We start from the raw sequence: 16,070 nt of genomic DNA on the forward strand, positions 1-16,070 counted from the left end.
GCACTCACCAATAAAAATAAAAATAATCCAATTTAAAAATGGGAAAAAGAATTTGAATACACATTTCTCTATAAAGTCATACAAATGGTCACTAAGCACAAGAAAAAATCATTAGTTCTTAGAGAAGTGCTTGTCAAAACTACAATGAACTACTGCTTTACATCACTAAGATGACTATGATTTTTTAAAAAGAGAATAACCAGAAGTGGAGAAACTGAAATGTCGTACATTGCTAGTGGGAATATAAAATGATACAGCTTATCCATTCCACAAAATGTTAAACAAGCCCAGGGTGGTAGTGCATATCTGTAATTCCAGCTACTAGGCGCACTGAGGAAGGAGGATCACAGGTTCAAGACCAGCCTGGGCAAGTTAGGAAGACCCTGTCTCAAAATAAAAATGGCTGGGGATACAGCCTACCGCTAGAGTGCTTGCCTACCATGTGCAAACCTGAGTTTGAGCTGAAGTACCCCTCCCACACACACACAGATTAATTACAATTTAACATGTCTCAGCAATTCCATCAACTGATGAATGAATAATCAAATATGGTATATCCATAATGGAATATTCTGCCATAAAAAGGAGTGAAGTGTACTGAGGCATGCTACAAGAATGAAAAGTGAAATCATGATACTAAGTGAAAGAAGCCCAAGATGAAAGGTCACATATTGTATGACTACATTTATACCAAATATCGAGAAGTAACAAAAAGTAGATTAGTAGTTGCCATGGAATGAGGGTAGAGAATGACAGCCAATAGTTATGGTAAAGAAATGTCCAGGAATTGGTATTGAATGTTGCACAACATCATGAGTACATTTAAAACCACTTAATTGTATACTTCCGTGATTTAAATGTTATATGAAGTTTATCAGAAAAAACTGGAAAAAAATTTTTAAACTAAACAATTCTCCCCCAAAGTGCACAGATGTACAGTGATCATTACTACCGTGTTCCCTTGATAATGTCCCAAATGTGTCAAGTTGGCAATTTTTGGAAATCTTTCTTTTGATTCTCCTACTGCTACTGTGTACCTCTCCTAACCAACATAGGGCATACAGTCTCCTCCTTAAAGTAAGCATCTTAAATTGTAGAATTTTTAATAATTACTGTCTAAGTATCCTTGTTATTTGACCTTATAAACAGTATTTATTAAGTCTACAATATCTAACACTTAACATCAGGATAGATATAAGTACAAATGGATAGACAGATAAAAGACACATAACAAACATTTTCCCAATACCAAACTACTTGCTCTTTCACAGACTCCCTTCAGAAATAATACTAATCATTTTTGTAAATTATACCACTCAGTATGTTAACTAATTTGCTCAAGAAAATATTTAACATAAGGTAAATTACTTATTTATTTTTACATTTCAACATTTTTCATTTATATTCTAAGCCAATACTGATACTCTACCAGCAAGAACTTACCCTAAGCATGGGGCCATTTTGAAACACATGTGGCTCATCACAAACCACACAGTACTCATTCAATACAGGGATCCGTTGTTCAGCAAACTCAATTGTCTGAATAAAACAACAGAAAGAAATAATTCAGCAGTGTTCATAAATGTTTTGAAAGCCCAGTAAGGACTAAAATATTTCCACAAAAGATAGAGTCTTGACTCATACCTGCACTAGGAAGCCACGGTCTCGTATTGGAATGCATTTTGCACCATTTGGCTATAAAAAACAAAGTAAAAGAACCAAGTAATTTTTTAATTGGGAAAATGCATGAATTATAGCCTTTTACCTTTTAGCTTTCTTTTAATACAGAAGTGATCTTTAGAAGATCACATGAAATACTGTCATTGATTATGCAATCAAGATTTTATAAATTATTTGTTCTATTATAATATCCTTTCTGACATTACTACTGCAATCTTTACCTAAGCTAAACAGTAGCATTAATTTTGATATTCTACTAAAAATGACTGGGATGTTTGCATGATCAAAAATCCATTGCTGAGGCAGGATTGTGGCTCAGTGGTAGAGCGCTTGCCTAGCATACGTGAGGCACTGGTTTGATCCTTGGTACCACATTAAAACAAACAAACAAACAAACAAAGGTATTAGGGCCATCTACAACTATAAAAAATATTAAACAAACAGGGGCTGGGGATATACCTCAGTCGGTAGAGTGCTTGCCTTGCATGTACAAGGCCATGGGTTTAATCCCCAGCACCACACACACACACACATAATTGTCTCTATTACTTTTCAGCAAAAGCTCATAGCTCCTAATTAGGACATTTCAATCTTATTTTATACTCAAATACGATTATTCCTCTAAGGAAATATTAAACAGCTATTGAATGTGGCACATCACTAAACTATATACACAGCCATATAGAAGAACATTTATACATTTCTTTCACAGAATATCTGAAATTATTTTTCTTGGAAAAAACTGTCATGGGAAATATTTAGCTATGTAATTATTCAACATCACTTTCTCCAGGTTGTCAAAACTTATCTTTGAATAGAAATGGGCTTTTAGGATGTTCACAGAAAATTATCAACATACACAAATTTATAACTTTACAGCATAATTTATAGTTTGACTTTAGAACTAAGTCTACAGAAGAGTAACTTTCTGAAAATAGTATCTTATTTTTATCAACTTCCTTTATGGCTAGATGTATTCATATCATTGGTCATAGCTAAACATGCATCTCCCAACATATGTGTGAACATTATCTAGAAAAAGCAAACAAAAGTTTTTAACCGACTGCTTTGAGAATGTAAATAATATAATCTAATTTTTTACCTGAAATGAGCTTTAATGGCCATAATTTATGAGGTAAATTTTGTTTAAAGCACCACCCAAAGAAATTATTACTATAGTCATCTCCTGGCTCCAGGACCACCAGAAGAGTTTTAGTATAATGTGAACATTAAGATCATCTTCAAGAGAGGCTCTGGGATATATACTTGTCCATATTGCTTCTCACTATCAGTGGCATCCTTCATGTGCAAAAGTTCCCATCTTAACTGAAAGTAGATTATTCTTAATCTAGTTATAAGACAAATATGGTGTTCCACGTGGAAAAAGGCAGAGATCAAATAAACATACTTAATAAAACACTCAAATTATAGGCTTTCTTAAAAGGAAAAGTTTCAGGAATTCAACTGACTTCCTTTTAGTAGCATTCACTAGTATGGCAGGAATTTGAAATGGACCTCAAATCAATAACTACATCGCTTTTTTTCAGATTTAAAACTAACTTTTCAGGTACCAGCTGTAAATGTCTGGTGCAAGAACAACATCCAAATAGAAAAGAAAATAACAAATTTTTAAAATAAAATCCACCATTCTCAGTTCTTCCCTCCACCAGATGTTATGGAGGAAAAATTCCACTGCCCCTTACATAACAGTTAAGAACTAAAGATGAAAATATTTACGCACAGCAGGCTGGGAAGATGAAGATGAAGATGGTGTTAAGATACCAATAAGCCCTGAGGTAAGAGAGAGCCTCCTGCCCTCTGCATTAGGTTCCTTGAAAAGCTCAGTTTTGGATGACTTGGGGACGCTGGAGTAAGACTTGCTGAGCAATTTGTGGTTTTTCAGTCCATACAGCTCTTCCATTCGGAGATTGCTGGAGTAAGACCTACTTAACAGTTTGTGGGGCTTCAAGTTGGTGTTGTGCTCACATCGTGGGTCTCCAGAACAAGATCGAGTCAATAATTTATGGGACTTTAGAGTGAGGCAGTCTTCTTGCTTCACAGCTGCAGTGCAGGGACGGTTCAAGAGTTTGTGCGATTTAACTGTTGTCATCGCCTGCTCAGCCCTGGGGTCGCTGGACAGGGAGCGACCAAAGGTCCTGTGGGACTTTGCAGCACACACGTCCTCAGCCTTGACTGTGCTGGAACAAGTCCTCCGTAGTAGTTTGTGTGTTTTGGAGATTCCATCTTGCTCAGATTTCAGTTTGGATTTGCTTTTGCCACAACCAGGGGGAGGATAACTTGGCGACCTTTGAAATGAAACAACAATTAATACAGGTAAACTCATGGGTTCAAGGGACCATGGAGAGAGAAATGTTGCCATGCTCAAACTGCACCCTACTGTTGTGCATAGTTACCACCTCATTTAAGTATAGCCTACCCATTTAAAAATCACATAAAGATACCTGTGGGTGATCACAGGAAATAAATCACATTTTTCCTGAAAAGCTAAAGAAGATCCTACAACTTTTCTCCTTCCTACCTACTCCAAAGTCCAATAGGGAAAATTTGGATAAGGAGTTATGTGATTAGGAAACAAAAAATTTAAGTTTAATCAACATGAAATTAAACTCTAAACACATGTGAATATCTAAGCATTCCACGAAACAGGTGTGACGTAGACATTTCTTTGAACTCATAAAGAAAATAAACAGATGCCAAGATCAAAAAAAGAATGCTTTAAACTGAATAATAACTGACTATCACAAGCTCATTATCTAACAAGGCAACAACAAAGATGCCTATTACCAACCTGCGCAAGGTAGAAAATAAATGCAGGGGAGACTTCACTTTCTTCTCTGATAGCTTTTTATTGTGTAGGCAATTGGACTTTTCTTTGCTCTGTTTCCACTGCTGTGTAACAAATGTCTGCATGATTCTGTCAATTAAAAGATAATTGTGTTATCACAATTCTGAGATACTTTAAATTCATATTCTATAGTTATTGAGAAGATGATGATCAAAGGAAAAGCATTCTGTAATCAATAGGTGCAAATTAGAATCATATAAGATTTCTCATATATATGAAAGAATTATATAGCAAATTACCAGGATGATACTGTGACTATACCATAATAATTGACAATAATTACTCATTATTAAAACAATTAAATTATATTATAGCTATGATTTAACAATCCAAATGACTGACTGGCTGATGGAAGAATAAAAAAAAAAAAATGGGAACAGTCTTCAGGATCAGCAACTTTAGCTTAAGTGGAAAAAAAAATCTGATTAAGTAAAGCCAATTTCTTTTACTTAATTTCCTTCTTTAATTTTCTTCAAGGAAATGAAAGAACACATGGAATTATTCTGGGTCCTCAAGTAGTATAAGTGGTGAGAAAAAGAGTAAAACTGCAAGGAATGATAACTTAATGGCAAATTCGCAGAAAATTTGCCTTTAGAGTTCAAGAAAAAGGGGAAATTTTATTCTACACTTCAAGTTTTTTCCACCCAAAATTTCAGCAGGACTTAAGTATAATAGCATCATTAGGATCATTTCTCCCTGTAAAGAACAAAAACTCTCCAGCGACAATAGCCTTTGTACCAAGCAGATGTAGATTCTTTTCCTCCTATAAAATAATCCCTGTCCTTATGCACCATTCCGTAAGAATGCCAGGAAGTACTTCCTAACAAAACTAAACAGGATAAAATGGCTAAAATTTTCTTATTTTCATGTTACTTTAGCATGATGAAGGGCGACTCTAAGACCTAAAATCAGAATTCTTTTTTTTAAATTTGATGCACGTCGGGAATTCAAATTCCTAGTTTTTCTGGGATGCAACAGAAATGAACTGTTTGTTAGAAGTCACTTAACAACAGTGGTAACAAGAAGTATATCTACAAACCCTTTTGGCATAATGACCACCTTCTCACATAGAGAACCACTAAAAGATCTAAGTATCCACACCTGAGTCTGGGTTTACTAATGTGCTGGCACCAAGAATTTCTACAGTCGCCACGTGCTGATGATAAAAGAGAAAAACCATTTCAAGGTAAAGCATACATTTGAATCAGGTGACAAGCAATGTTATTGAAGCCAGAATTAGACAGGCAGTCAGTGTAGATAGGTAAATTGAATCAGGACAGATCTAGGAGGACAATTTTGAGTGAGTCTGGGAAGTTGGAGACTGTCCCCAGAGATTTTATCAAGAACCTGCCCCTGCTCCAACCTGTTGCCAAGGTAACCTGTCCCAAGAATTTCCCTTCCCTACAGGTAGCCATAAGGTTGTTAATGTGTCCTTGTCTACTCCATCCTGCCCTTCCCCCTTCAGCCCACCTATTGCTCACCTTTTGGCCACCCCACCATGCAGTTCCTGGTCCTAGTCACATATACAGAAAGAAGAAAGAGGAGGGGGGAAAAAAGAGAACAAAGAAAGCCTAGGACATATAAAAAGGGCAGAAGACCTCGCTTCTGGGGATACCATGTTACCAGCTGTGGCCCCCTTCTCCTTCGTGGGAGAAGTCTGTGTTACCCCTTTTTAAATAAACCCTGCTTCATATGCTTGCCTCGGTGTGCTTCTCTAATGTTCAAACTTCAACATGTGGGGAAGCAGGACTGGTCACCGGTAAACAGCGGTAACATTATGACCAGCTTTGGGAACATGGGTCCCAGGAAAAAAGTCAGTACACTTGGGCAACATCATGCTGAAGTCAAAAAATCTGTGTTTAAGAGCAGTCAGTACTATTCTCATGAGAGGTGAATTTCAACAAAGCAATATCCATCATATTGAATTAACAGCATGAATTTAAATGTTGAGTATGTGGCTCTGATTGGCATTTAAGTTGAAAACCCAGTTAAGGAAACTTAAACTTGTATCAGACTAAACATGATTTATAATATCAAATTTTCAACCTAAAATCAATCTTTAAAAAATAAAGCAAATTTATCAAATAATCATTTCAATGGGAACATTAATAAAACCTAGTACCTATTCTACCAGGTTGTTAAAAGTTGTATTATGGGGGCTGGGGATGTGGCTCAAGTGGTAACGCACTTGCCTGGCATGCACGGGGCGCTGGGTTTGCTCCTCAGCACCACATAAAAATAAAATAAAGATGTTGTGTCCACTGAAAAACAAATATTAAAAAATTCTCTCTCTTAAAAAAAAAAAAGTTGTATTATATCTACAACTTCTTTTTCTGAGCCCATCTGATGTACTCAGAAGTTATGAAGGGGAGAAAGTCATTTATTCCTGGACCTCTGGGCTTTTATAATTCTTATTTTTGGTCACCTCCATTTTACTTTTAACAAAAAAATAAAGTTCTTTTGTATTAGAAAAGCACATTAGAGAAAAGCAGGTAAAATAGAATAGCATAAAAACAAGGGAGGGAATTTGATGAGGAGAAAAATCACAGAAAGAAAAAAACTGTGCCAAAATGTGTGGCACCTCCCCATGTGGGGCAGGTTCCATGAACTCTCCAAGACGCGTGGAACATAGACTCAATAGCAGAAAACAAAATCCAACTGATCCAATAAAACCAATGGGACTGGAAAATCATACCTAATCCTAGAATAGAAAACTGAGAAAGTCTCCTGTGAGTCCTTATAAGAGAATACTGCATAATATAATGTGCTGAACATACATTGTAAATTGACTTTAGTTTCAGAGATGCAGACTTCTAAACATTAAGGATTTGCTATCTAATTCTATACTTGTACATATTTAAACTCAGCAATGGGGATTTACAAGAGTTTCCCCCAGGCCCATTTAAATGTGGTCTATACAGACAAAGGAAAACTATTCTGTCTTTTAAAAAATATAATAACATCATGTCAATTGCAACATCTTGCATAAAACTGGAGATCATTATATGAAGTGAAATAAGACAGGCATAGAAAGACAAGTACTATGTGATGTCACGAACAGGTAGAGTCTAAAACTGTTGATCTCAGAGATTCTGAGAGCAGATGGTGGTTAGCAGAGGCTAGGAGAGTTGGAAAGTAGGGATGGGTAGGGTTGGTCAACAGCTCTAAGTTAGAATTAAGTAAGAATAAGAAGTTCTAGTGTGCAACTGTGCAACAGGGTAACTACAAACAACATTTGTGTACTATATATTTCAAAAAGTCTACAAGAGGGGCTGGAGTTATGGCTCAGTGGTAGAATGCTTGCCTAGCATATGTGAGATCCTGAGTTCAATCCTCAGCACTGTATATAAATAAACAAATAAGTAAGTCCATTGACAACTAAAAATATATATATATTAAAAAAAAAACTACATGAAAAAATTTTGAATGTTTTGCCATTAAGACATAACTGTTTCAGAGAGATATATTTAAATATTGTATAATGTATACATATATCAAAATATCACACTATTAATATGTATAATTTTCATGTTTACACATGTTAATAAAGGTAATTAAAAATCATTCTTGAAAAATGCAAATGCATTGTGAAGTATTTAGATTTAGCCATCAGAATGTGTACCTTTACTTCATATTGTAAATAAATAGTGTTACCTGTCAACTTTTTAAAAATTGAAAGTTAATAAATACAATAAAAATGCCCTCAGTTCAACACGGGTATTTCACGTCCTCTTAAGAAAGGCTGGCTCATCAAGACTGTCTGAGGAAGAAGCCACATTTTCCCCTGTGGAAGTTCAACAAAGGGGAGCACATGGACAGCATCATTATTTCCTTCAGGGGAAACCATAGCAAGCAAAATCATAAACTGACAGGCCCCCAGGCCTCTGCCTCAGCTCATACCAATAATCACTCCACTTTAGGAAGAACTGAATGACCACTATGGTTCTGCTCAAAGACATAACTCTTTCTGTTGCCCTTGTTTTGGGCTGTATCAGAGTTGGGTTTTTGTTGTTGTTTTAAGAGTTTTAAGTTTAAAGTTAGACATAAAAATCAGAAAACAAAACGAAATTGGTGTTAAACAATGAAAAAATTATCATTAAGCCTCAATGAGATTTTATGAAGTCAAACACAAGAGCTTCACTCATCTTTTCCTGGTGTTCAAAACCTACTCCCATTTATTTCTACTTCAGATCTGTGTCAAAATCTTAGTGACTATATAAACGGAAGGGTATGTGTACTAATAAGAACATATTCAAGAATGTCTATGCAAATTAACTACATGCATATTATATTATTGAATAAACAAATTAATTTATAACATATAAACTGTCACTGTACTAGTCAAGATTCAACTGGGAAATAAAGAGCTTAGTTTCAAAAGGAATGTTTCACAGCTGTAGGTAAGGGAGAGGATTAGGAAAGGATTAGTACAGTATCCCAGGGCCAGAGACTGCTTTTCTATTACTCCTCCAAGTCCCATGAAGATGGCAGTGAAAACAACCAACAGACCTGGTAAGGACAGTCAGGCAAATGCTGCATCCTGGAGCCAAACAGGAAGCTGCTGTTGAAAGACTAGGCAGCTCAAGGTGACTGCCTGGGGAAGAAACCAGGGCAGTAAACATTCCCACCTTAGGCTCCTTGCTCCCTTTGTTGGTGAGGTTAAAGACACCACCAGACTCTGTGTCTACATGGGCCAGCCTTCCTGGTTATAAACTGCAGGATACTGGAAGAAACATAGTGGATCCGGGCTGGCAAACAGATAGGCCTGGACCGACTGACAGAGAGCTCTGCTAACAAAACTATGGAAGCAGCACTTAGCATCAGGATGATTTCCTTTCCTAAGGTAATCACTTCAAACAGATCTTACTGAGTAAGACGCTGAAAATGAACAACATGAGAATTCTCTTGAATAGAAATTCCTTTTTATTATTCTTTTGCAGACTTACTTTTTTAGTTGATGTCCCAATCCAAATCGCTCTTTTGTGGAAATCTGAAAGACATCAACAGTGGGAACTAGAAAGAAAAAAAAAATATTACAATCAAGTACTGAATTAAAACTCAATCATCAGCCAGGATATGCATGCATATACATGAAGTTAAAAATAGTATGCATGCAGTTCTATATATTGATATTTACATTATGTATATGTGTGCATATATATGTGTGTGTGTACATGCACATGAGATCATTTTGGACCATTATTAATATAAATGTACATGGATGTAAATCATGTGCAACTATGGAAAATAATCTCTAAAACAATAGCTTAAGTAGAAACATAGAAAAGTTAGTGTACAAATTCGTAAGTGGAAGACAGACATCGTTTGCATAGACATACAATATACTTTTAGAAAAAAACAATAAGAGGCCAAAGCATGAGACTTATTTTTTACTATATAGCGTCTCATATGATTCATATTTTTACCATATATTTATATATTTCTTTATAAATAGCTATTTCTTGAAATTAGCAACTCCACTCAAAAAAAATTTTCTCAACGATTTTTATTCACTGGTTTTGAGTATTTATCAGGTGCCCATTGTATCAGTAACAATAGATGAAAGAATAAAAGAGTGTTCATGTATCCTGCCCTGGGAAAGCCTGCAATGCAGTGGGAGGAGACAGACAAAAAATGCATAAGAAAACAGACACAACTGGAGATCTGCAGAGACAGAAATGGACAAGTCGCATTTTAGGAGATGGAGGCAGAGGACTATGGATAGAGATTTATGGGATCTCTTAATCAAAGGGCAAAAGAAGTAGAAAAATGGCTCAAGAACCTACTGCAGAGACAAGAGCTATGGTGACTTGGATCAGTGGAGAGGATGAACACTTTGGATTCATACTTTCTAGGACAGATTTCACTGGGTTAGATCTTAGATGTGGGAAACAGAGGAGTCAATGGCAAAACCAAAGATTCTGAGCAGGATGAAATTTAGAAATTCCTGGTATATGAAAAACTGCAGGTGGAACAAATTTCAAGAGGTGATAAATTTGGTTATTTGATCTTAAACATTTTAAGTTTGAGATGCCTTTTACACTCAAGTGGAAACAAAGGTAACTGGACAGTAAAGGCCAGCATTTAGGCACTCCGGTGAATGAAATATACTTAAAAAAAAAAAAAAAAAAAAAAAAAAAAACTCAAAATAGCCAGAGTATAAAGGTAATTAAAGACATGATGCTAGAGGAGAAGCTACTCATTGAATTTAGATGGAGGAGCAACCTCTGCATCCAGGAGCATGCAGAGGCTGCATGAGGAAAAAAAAAGCTGCAGAGGAAGGGACATTAGAATAGAAAACTCCAGAGTGCTGCTGCTCTGAACACAAATTCACAAAAGCCTGTCAAGGACAGGGTGAGCAACCATTAACAAATGCTACTCAATTACAACAAAGACTTAAAACTGGTGATGGGGCCATTTAGCAATACTGAAGTCTCTGGATACAGTGACAAGAGCAGCATTTGTAAAATGGTGGTAACAAAAAAATGTCGTCTGGTTGGAGTTGAGGGAAGAAAAAAGACATGGAAATGAAGTTACCTAACAGAGACAACTAATGATGAAACTATAACAGCCAAGAGAAACAGCAGTAGGGTGCCAACTGAAGAAGGATTTCAGTGCAAGTGGGTTCTGTTTTAAGGTGAAATAAATTTGTTTGACAGTAGGAATCTTCTAGGTGAAAAAAGATATGAGTAGCACAGCAAACAAAATGAGAACTGCTGGAATGGTGCCTTGGGTAGGCACAAGGGGATGGAAGCCAGTACACAAACAAAAGGATGACATGAAATGGGTGCTCCAACAGTGCCAATCACTGTTAAGGGTTGGGACAGGGATAAAAAAAAAAAAAAATTCACACAGAAATCAAAATGGCATCTGCAAAATGCCTCGCTCCCTGTGTTGGCCAGTACTCTACGGTGCAAACACAGCATTAATCAGAGAAAATGTTGTCTCAGTATTACCAAGCCATCAGTTTCTTTCCTAAGAATAGTCTAAATCTTATACAAGGAGTGGTGAATAAAGTAGACATCATTCCAAACCACTGCTCCAAATGCAGGGTTATTGAAATTCAAAACTCTAATCCAATTGAAAACTCACAAAATATGACCACATTGTACTCTCCCTATAAATTTTAAGAAGACACAATCTTTTCACAGAAAGAAAAAATGACTGAGAAAAGAAGGAAGGGAAACTAACTTGAAAAAGGTAGGAAACTCCAAAACATGCTAGAAGCACTCAAACTGTCACTGGAGAAAATTGTTTGAGATAGAAAAGGCATAATAACAGACACAAGTATTTTATCCAGAATACATTAATTATTCCAAGAAATTAGTAATATAGACAATAAAATTTAATCATAATAGGCATGACAGACTAGAAAATAAGTATCATTATTTGGTCAAAATGGTAAAATTTTCTGGGACATATATTACTCAGTTAGTAAGAATAAAATATTATGCCAGGTGTGGTGGCCCATGCCTATAATCCCAGCAGCTTGGGAGGCCGAGGCAGGAGGATGAGGGTTCAAAGCCAACCTCAGCAAAAGCAAGGCTCTAAGCACCTCAGTGAGACCTTGTCTGGGAGTATGGCTCAGTGATTGAGTGCCTGAGTTCAATCCCTGGTACCCTTCCCCCCAAAATTTGAAGATCAAGTGATAAAACGCATATTGCTAGTAAAATTAATGCAATTAACTATAATTAACTACATCAGAGAAAGACACAGAATGTAAAAGAAAAATGGACACTATCTTTGTTTCTGTATACTTAAAAAGATAATTTTAACAATCTTTTTTAAAATTAAGAGTTACCTAAAAACCAGTAGTGATAACTGGGAAATATACTGGACTAAAAAAGTCTGGTTAGGAAAACAAGTACTAGGGAACAAACTTTGAAAATGAATGACCTAAGCAGTCCCTTCCTAAACATACAGGACAGTACTAATACATAAAACTAGAAACGACAACAAACATTTCTGGGAGAATAAAACTTTGAAACTTTAGAAATGTTTATTCTTCCCAAATTTTTTACCTCAAATACAATCAAATTCTCCACAGGGTTCATTTAGGTGGCAATGAAATAAAAACTTGACAGAATGTATTGAAAATAAATTTTTACAGGCTTATCCTTTAGACCTGAAACTGGACTTACACATCAGCAATTCTGAAATATACACACATACATTTATAGATATATATCGTATCATAAAAATTATAACAAATCATGTCTTTGCTTAAAGTATATTTCCCTATAAATAATAAAAAAAAACATTTATTTCAAAGTGGAAAAAGACATGCATTTCTCCAATTCTTATCTTTCTTCGTCTTTCACATATATTGTCTTATTAGCCTTAACCATGTACTACAGTTCAAATCAATGCTATTCATACACACATTTCCAAAATGCAGGAATAAGTGATTTTCAAAAACAACTGTTAAGGTCAATCTGGATCTTGGATTAGTCACACATGTTTTACAAGTTTATTTTACTATAAATGCTAATACCTTCAAAGGCACATTGCAAAACAGTCCTTTTTATTTGCTTACAATAATCAAAATTATAAACTATGATAAAACCTAACTATTTCTTCTGGAGTAATAAATTATATGTTCCTTTTCAGTAACATTATCTGTAAATGTACTCCTATATTACGCATTACTGCCCATTTTTAATCATGCCTTTTCCCTCAAATTATCAACAAGTAAAAAAAAAATAACCTTTTAAGGTATTTACTAGTGAGATGGATGTAAGTAAATACTGACGAACAAGCACCAATTTAACTAGTGCATAAAAAAAAAGTGGAGAAAACCACCAAAAAAGACCAGAAATTTGGAATAATTCCATTCCATGCATGAAACTGCCAACAAATTTCACTACAAAGAGAGCAGATGGAACCAATCTTCAGGGACATTAAATGGCTAGTCCTAAACTCCCTACTCCATAGAAGAGGAAGTTAATGGCAAACAACCACCAACATATCTCAAAATTAAGAGGGCTAATGAACCACGACACCGAACATGCTCCAAGGAGCTGGAGGATGGCTGTCTAGGGAGCAAAGAGCAGGCCTGACAGGGCTTCCTTCAACAGATATTGACCCCTGTCCTGTCAACTGATCAAATGTCTTAAAACTGCTCACAGAAGAAACCAATAAAGGGATGTGAGGAATTCAAGGAGAACAAAGAGGGAAAGTTCAGCAAGAGTACAAACTAAGGTAAAGTCCCAGCTTCAACTATCCTGTGCATAACAATGAAGCACAAATTACACAAAGTTGATCTAGCTTCCAGGCCAAGTAGATAGCCACTGTACTCCCACTGGGGTTCACACCAAAAAGGTGGGGAGAAGAAAGAGAACTCTGAAGCCCAAACCTCTTCTTCCAAGGATGAGTGATTACAGATATTTTACGGAAAAAATGAGCCGCCGTTAGCAGCAAGATGTGCAGGGCTGGAGGATAGGTGCACAGGGCTGTAAAAAGTGTCTTAGGGAGCCAGGGCACAAGTGTTCCCTGTCCACCCCCACTAGCTGTCAGATCTCAGAAGTACTGAATCTAATGTAGACTAAGAGTAGAATTCTTTCAATTTCCTCTTTTTTTTTAATTTTTTTACTGTAGAGAACATTTATTTATTTATTTATTTATTTATTTATTTATTATTTATACATTTATTTATTCTTTACAGTAGAGAACATTTTGACTATTATATATACATGGAGTATAACTTATTCTAATTAGGATCCCATTCTTGTGATTGTACATGAAGGGGAGTTTCACTGGTTGTATATTCATATATGAACACAGGAAAGTTCAATTTCTTCTTATTAACGGAAAAAAAGCCATACACAAAACAAAAAGTGTACCTTCAACTGGAAAACAAATTACCATTCTATATGAATAATATGCTAAATCTTAGACAATTATTGATTAATGTTCAAAAGATTTAAAATGATTAAATAAAATAAAATGAAAGCAATTAATGATAAAAAAGGTATAATGTGGAATGAGCAGAAACTGACCAAATTAAAAACAATGGGAACATTAAGTTCAAGACTGAATCATGCGGCTGGAGTCATGGCTCAGTGGTGGAACGCTTGCCTAGCATGTATGAGGCTCTGGGTTCGATCCTCAGCCCCGCATATAAATACATCAAATAAGGGTTCATCTACAATTTTTAAAATAGTTTAAAAGAAGAAGGAAAAAAACATTAAAAAAAAAAGACTGAATCATGTAAAAAAATTACTTGGTGAAGTAAAAAATAGACTGCAAGAAAACTTATGAAGTACTCAGACAAAAAGGATGAAGAAATGAAAGAAATGATAAACAACATGGAAGTCCAAGATATTAGAACCAATCTACATTGTAAGGAGTATCTGCCATAGACATGCTGGGACATGCTGGGACTCAGTAAGTTGGTGGCCATAAGAAACAGCAGCCATTGAACTGCTTGCAATTGATAAAGAGGTGTAAGGGGCACTAGCCATAGACATGCTTAGCAATGACTGGTTACAATCAGTAGGGAGCACAGCACAATGGACATGAACAAAGAAAATCACCTCACTGGACATAACCAATGAACACTGACTTTCACTAGGTGTAACCAATCACCACCATACAACACCAACTTGGAATTGTATTTAAATTGCTTGTCCTGCCATATTGAAGAGTTTTCTCCAAGGACATCAGTGAGACTGGCTGCCTTGCTGTCTGTTCCTAACTGACTCCACTATTCCCTGACATCCAGCCATTGGCTGGAGAGAAACACCAGAGAAGGACAATGTCTGCTCTTTGGCTAAGAAAAGTCACGCGGCATCAGAGGTTTTGGGGGGCTCCTGTTTGCCTTAGAATTGTTTATCTGTTTATAGTGTTCATTAGTATGCATTGAATGCTAGTTGAGGTGCTCCCACACACCCAACACTTTTTGCATTAATTGTTTATATTTGATGATTGTGTGATCAAATATAGGCTTGCATTTAAAGACAATCCACCTCTGAGTAATTATTAATAGCACTACTCGCAACATACATATGTTAGGACTAGCAAATAATAGTCCAAAAACACATGAAAACATGAACCATAGAAGTTTCTAAAGCATTTTTCCCCTTTTTGGGAGGAACCACAAATTATACTTGGTAAAGTTCGTCTCACAAAACAAAAATGTCAGGCATGAAAAAACAAACTCTCAGGTTTCCTTAATTTACAAATTGCTCAATATATAAGTAAATCAGGAGATAAAAAAAAGGATGGATATTTTGTGATACTAAAAAAGTAGTGTTAAACAATCAAAACAATTAAATATGAATTCAAGTGATTGCTAAAATGCTTGTAAAACTATGGAAGTGTAAAAAAAACCTTTAAAGTGATATTGTGAAGTAAAACCTCTAAAATTCAAGATTATGTAAATAAAATAAAAGTGACATTTTCATCGTACACAGATGGGATTTTCGTGAGTAGAGATTGACTGGATTTTATTTATAATTCTAAATGGAAGATAAAAAGTTGAGACAAGAAAACTTTTTTTTAAATAGCAATTCTTTTTAAAATT

General features: G+C 35.6%; 1 protein-coding gene across 2 annotated transcripts in view; it reads right to left on the bottom strand.

The window, feature by feature from the left end:
* The window catches only part of Parp8 (poly(ADP-ribose) polymerase family member 8), a 169,961-nt gene that overhangs the window by 33,212 nt on the left and 120,679 nt on the right, over positions 1-16,070 (bottom strand). For both annotated transcript variants that reach the window (XM_027954404.3, XM_071612610.1), the window contains 5 exons: positions 9,493-9,559; positions 4,490-4,615; positions 3,422-3,986; positions 1,645-1,695; positions 1,444-1,539 (listed from right to left, as the gene is read on the bottom strand). In XM_027954404.3, the coding sequence (XP_027810205.2) occupies positions 1,444-1,539; positions 1,645-1,695; positions 3,422-3,986; positions 4,490-4,615; positions 9,493-9,559 (905 nt within the window). The remainder of the gene's footprint in view (positions 1-1,443; positions 1,540-1,644; positions 1,696-3,421; positions 3,987-4,489; positions 4,616-9,492; positions 9,560-16,070) is intronic.

Source organism: Marmota flaviventris, chromosome 5 (assembly GCF_047511675.1).
Source record: "Marmota flaviventris isolate mMarFla1 chromosome 5, mMarFla1.hap1, whole genome shotgun sequence".
Lineage (NCBI taxonomy): Eukaryota > Metazoa > Chordata > Mammalia > Rodentia > Sciuridae > Marmota > Marmota flaviventris.